Here is a 5,205-nt window from a genome sequence, read left to right as displayed (position 1 = left end):
CTACCAATGGAGATGAGCCAAATATCACTCAAACAAGAGAAAATCTTAAAACTCTTGCGTGATATTCAGAAGAGGGTGGAGGACATCGAACGGCGGAAACCATGTTCCGGAAGACTTTGGAATAAATGGTCTAAAGACCCGACGTATCCACTACCAATCAATGCAGTTCCCAAGGAATTGCAGCCGGAGGATATAATCCGAATCGTGAAAGGAAAAAACATGAATAACCTTGATCGAATCGGATTAGAGGATCTACAAGAGTTAGCAGAGTCATTTGCTAACTTAAATATGGTTGATCTAAAGATGAACCAAGGAGGAGAGGTGCCCAAAACCGAGCACCCACAAGAAGAATCATTCAGGAAAGGTGCCGCTCGTGAGGAATCGAGTCAGTATCAACGAACCAGAAGACGCCGGCCCAAGATGCAGGATACCCCTGTAGGGAAGGCCACACTCGAACCAATCCATCCATATGGATTGATTCTCAACCTCGATGAAGCCAGCTTTAAAGATTGGGAAGTTCTCATCGATGACTGGGCTTCAGCTATGAAGGTTGTGATTGCCACGATCGAATATGATAAAGATGAATTTATCAAAAATTTTGAGGCAAGTTTTGCTGGAATGACAAAACAGTTCTGGGATAAGGCATCAACGGAGGGAAAAATTGAGTTGTTCAACAAAGATTCAGCCCTGGAGATCCTCGAAAATGCCGTACACCAGGTTAAAATCCATTTTCTTGGAATGGGTTTCTTTGAAGCCTCAGGAGAGGAGAAGCGCAAAAAATATCGACAAGCACTTTACAATCTAAGATTGATAGTGCTGGAGCCAAAAGCTCTCGATGAGTTTCTGCGCCTTTATGCCCTATATACGCATATGGGGTTAGTAGATGATCAGACCGCCAGGGATCTCTTTTTCACAAAGTTCCCAAGCCCATGGAGGGAAATGCTCATCAACGAGTACGTGTCACCAGGAGATTATCCACTTGATAGTGCATCAAGAAGGATGTCATATGTCCACAAGAAGCTGTCTGAATGGTGCCAGAAGGCGGCAGACCAGAGAAACCTCAAAAAATTGAGGAAACTCAATAAAGCATCTCCATTGATGTGCAACAATCTGGACCTTCCAACAGAGATTGGAGCTGAGTTGCTGTATCAACGGAGGAGCAGAAAGAAACATAGGTACCAACCCTATGAAAGAAAATCAAGAAGGAGTTCTTGGAAGCCAAGGACTATGTGGACCAGACAGAAGGCACGCTCCTACAAATCAGGCCAACGGAGCGGACCATCAAGGAGCCGGTTTTCATCTCAAAAGCGAATCCCGGCAAGGAAAACTTTCAGGCGTACCCAAGCCAAGACAAATGAAAGTTTCAAAGATTGCAATTGCTGGACATGCGGTGCAAAGGGGCATATTTCCACAAATTTCCCACAACGAGAAAAGAGGGATAAGGAGATTCGAATCCACACCGGATATTGAAGATACCCTTTACAACCAGGAATTGATACCCGTATATCAGTTCGAAGATATATCCTCTGACGAGAGTATATATGAGCAGGAAGAAGTCTTTAGCTCTGAAGATTCGGAAATGACTGATGGATCATCCGGAGACGAGTCAGACTAAAGAAGACGAGGCTGTTACCCACCACCAAAAGGACGATCAGAAGCGCTATACTAGCCATACTCTGATCCCACAAAAGAAGGTGGTAGACAAGCTCGTGGAAAGAATCAAGAATAAAACTGTGGATATACAAACATTCCAGGGGTTTTCTAGAGGAAGATTGGATCAAGTTATACAAAGCTTGAGTCCATTCAAAAGAAGACATCACTTCCAGCCGGGAGTTGTCACTTCCAATAGAATTGGCAAACAACCAAGTGGAGATCCAATTAATTCCAGCCGACGACGTGAGGAGGGATCTCGAGAAAATGAAGCCAGAAGTCGCTAATACGATGAAATGGATTCATATAGGGGCAATTCAGTTGGTGATCAAATCTGCTCTTTATCCAGGAACAGATACACCAATCGACATTGCTATTTGTGATAAGAGAATCACAAATGCAAAGGATTCAGTATTGGGAGCCTTTGCAGGCAACCTTTATGCCAAACAGATTATAGCCGAGTTATATCCACAGATCGCTTATAATCTCCAAGATGCAGCCTTCAGCCGAACCCTGACATTATATCAGGATTACAAGAGGAAGGAGCTAATGACGGGAGGAAATAGGCCATATTCGATTACGTATCAAGTATCATATGCCCTATCAAATTCCCACCACACGAATCTATTTTTGGGAAAAGATTTCATTGAAATCCCAGAAATATGTAAGGAGGTGGCCAAGGCTATTGGCCCGGATCACGTTGAAATCCCACGATTAAGGGAAATCGACATCGACATTGGAGACAAACATGTGCTGAAATACGAGGAAAGTCTCTGATTGCAAGCGCCGAGAATGTCGTTCCAAGGAGAAAGGCTTACCTCAAAGCCTTTAGAAAGAAGTTTTTCTCACTCTTATGAGAGAAAAACACTTCAGGAAACACCAATTCAAGGCATAAGAGTAAAACTCAAGTGCCCTGAAGAATGGAGAAATGTTTTCACAAGGTTTGATACAACTGAAAGGAAAAACCAATTTCCTTGCAACACGTTGTATTATTTGGCGAATCCAGAAAGCAACAGATATATTGGAATTCTGGAGATTGGAGGCTTTGAAATCAAAGTCGAAGGCACAGCCGGACAAGAAGCGGACGTCCTGATCTTAGGACGTAATTTCCTTGACAATTATCTACCATGGTCAAGGAAAGCAAGTGGAATGGAGATCACAATCGGCGGAACGAGATTGCTGATCTCATGACAAGTCCATTCTCAATATACATCTCTGTAGGGATGTTAAACGAGAAATTCAAAGCAGAATATTTTGCTGCTTATGTTGATTCAGGAGCAGGAATTTGTACGGCAAAACGAGGAGTCTTTCCAGCAGAAGTTGAAGAAAAACTGCCTCGAATTGCGGGAAGGGATTTCTCCAAAAAGATTTTGCTCCTATCCAAGGGAGTAAAACAGACAGAAATATTGATTGGCGGAGCAGGACAAACACCTTAGTACAAGGTCAAGACTCCACCAATATATTTCCATGACACCGGAGCAGATATATTATTCGGCAATAATTTTCTGCAAACCTTCAAGAGGTACACATAGGACAATGAAGCCAGGAGGCTGGTGTTCACAACTCATTGTGACCATAAGATCATTGTGCAAAGACTTGAAGGAGCTTTTAATCGCTCGATGTCATTAAAATTCCGCAGCAAGCGTGGTGATGATGGCAGACTCCGGAGACCACAAATGAAGGATCAAAGGAGATTCAGAGACGTTTTGCTCAAATGCAGAACCGATGGATTCCCAGATCTCTCCGAGGAAAAAACACAAATCCACAAAGTCTCCCTGATATCCCACAAAGATATCAAGGAAGAAGAACAGGTTTCTATAGCCGATGTCAAAAGAAGAATCCAGATGTGTTACCACGAGGATCCTTCGGCATGGTAGGACAAAAACCAGCTCAAAGCTATCTTGAAAGTTAAAACTGGAAATGAGCATGAGTTCGTGAGGTTCAGACCTATCCTGATGAACACTCAAGATCAACAGGATATGAGGAATATAATCAAGGAATACCTTGATTTGAAGCTGATCGAACCAGGGAATTCGCCTTACAGCAGTCCAGGATTTCTGGTGAGAAATCATGGGGAGATCAAAAGAGGAAAGCCAAGATTGGTCATTAATTACAAAGGAATTAATGACATTCTTGAATTTGATGGATATTTCATCCCGAGTAGAGAACACCTTATCAACTGCATCAGAAGTGCAAAGGTATTCTCAAAGTTCGATTGCAAATCAGGATTTTACCAGATTCACATGGAGGAAGGAAGTGAGAAGTTCACAGCCTTCTCAACTCCACAAGGACATTATGTCTGGAATGTCATGCCGATGGGGTTAGCTAATGCGCCTCAGATATTCCAAAGAAAGATGGATAATCTCTTCAAGGATTATTCTTCGTTCATGTTTGTTTATATTGATGATATTCTTATTGCATCAAAGAACATTCATGAACATATCAGACATCTGGAGATCTTTACAGAAGTCTGTCAACAAGAAGGATTGGTGCTGTCTGAAAAGAAGGCAGTTGTTGCTACCCAGAAGATGGAGTTTCTGAGAATCGAGATCGATGAATCTGGAATCATTCTACAAGATCACATTGTGGAAAAGGTCCAGAAATTTCCAGAAGATCTCAAGGAAAAGAAGCAGCTCCAAAGTTTTCTTGGAGTCGTTAATTTTGCAGGGATGTTCATCAAAAACCTTGCAGAACATAGGAAAATCTTCAGTCCACTACTGAAGAAAGATGTTCCATTCGTATGGAAGGAGGAGCATCGTGAGGGAATGAAGAAGCTAAAAGAGATTTGCAAAAATCTCCCAAAGCTTTCAATACCACAAGACGAGGACGATTTAGTCCTGTACACCGACGCGAGTGATTCCTGGTGGGCAGCCGTGCTCATTAAAATCACCCCCTATGGAGAAGAACCATGCAGATACTGTAGCGGGCTCTTTTCCGACAATGAAGCTGTGCGATGGCCCATCAACGAAAAGGAGTTCTATGCAGTCAGAAAAGCATTCAAAAAATGGCCGCTATTCTTGCTTGCAAAGAAATTTATTTTGAAAGTCGATAACACTAATGTTAAGACTTTCTTAACCAAGAAAATTGAATCTAAACCTGAAAAGGCTAGATTATTAAGATGGCAAGCTGAATGTCAATATTATGATTTTGATATTGTTATTTTGAAATCTGATGATAATGTTCTTGCAGATTTCCTAACAAGAGATGGAGCCAACTGAGGTTGACGCCATCATCATAAACCAGAGGCAGCTCCAAAAAAATATGGAGATACTACAACAAGAATGGCAGGAGTGTGTACTCCATGCCAAACAAGCTGGAAGGATACAAATGGATGATGAAACCAAAGTATATGACCGTTTACGAGAATGTATTAAGAAGATGATAATCTTCATGATACAATCCACGAGCCGCTTCTGCGCGGGATCAGGGCTCCCCTGATCGAAGTAGGCATTACCGTACCGGCCGGATTATCGGTAGCAGGGGATTCAAGTACCCCTAGCACAAGTTCTGAGGCTAAGGTTTCAAAACCGGCTCCTCAAGAAAAAGATGTTGCTA

General features: G+C 42.3%; 1 protein-coding gene across 1 annotated transcript; it reads left to right on the top strand.

Annotated features, from left to right (window-relative positions):
• The first annotated feature begins 1,917 nt into the window (after window positions 1-1,917).
• LOC131008459 (uncharacterized) lies at window positions 1,918-2,427 on the top strand. The gene has a single exon (XM_057935335.1). It carries the CDS (start codon window positions 1,918-1,920, stop codon window positions 2,425-2,427), a length of 510 nt encoding a protein of 169 aa, XP_057791318.1.
• The last annotated feature ends 2,778 nt before the right edge of the window (window positions 2,428-5,205 follow it).

This window comes from Salvia miltiorrhiza, chromosome 2 (assembly GCF_028751815.1).
Source record: "Salvia miltiorrhiza cultivar Shanhuang (shh) chromosome 2, IMPLAD_Smil_shh, whole genome shotgun sequence".
In the NCBI taxonomy this organism is placed as follows: domain Eukaryota; kingdom Viridiplantae; phylum Streptophyta; class Magnoliopsida; order Lamiales; family Lamiaceae; genus Salvia; species Salvia miltiorrhiza.
This window is presented reverse-complemented; position numbering and strand designations above follow the sequence as displayed.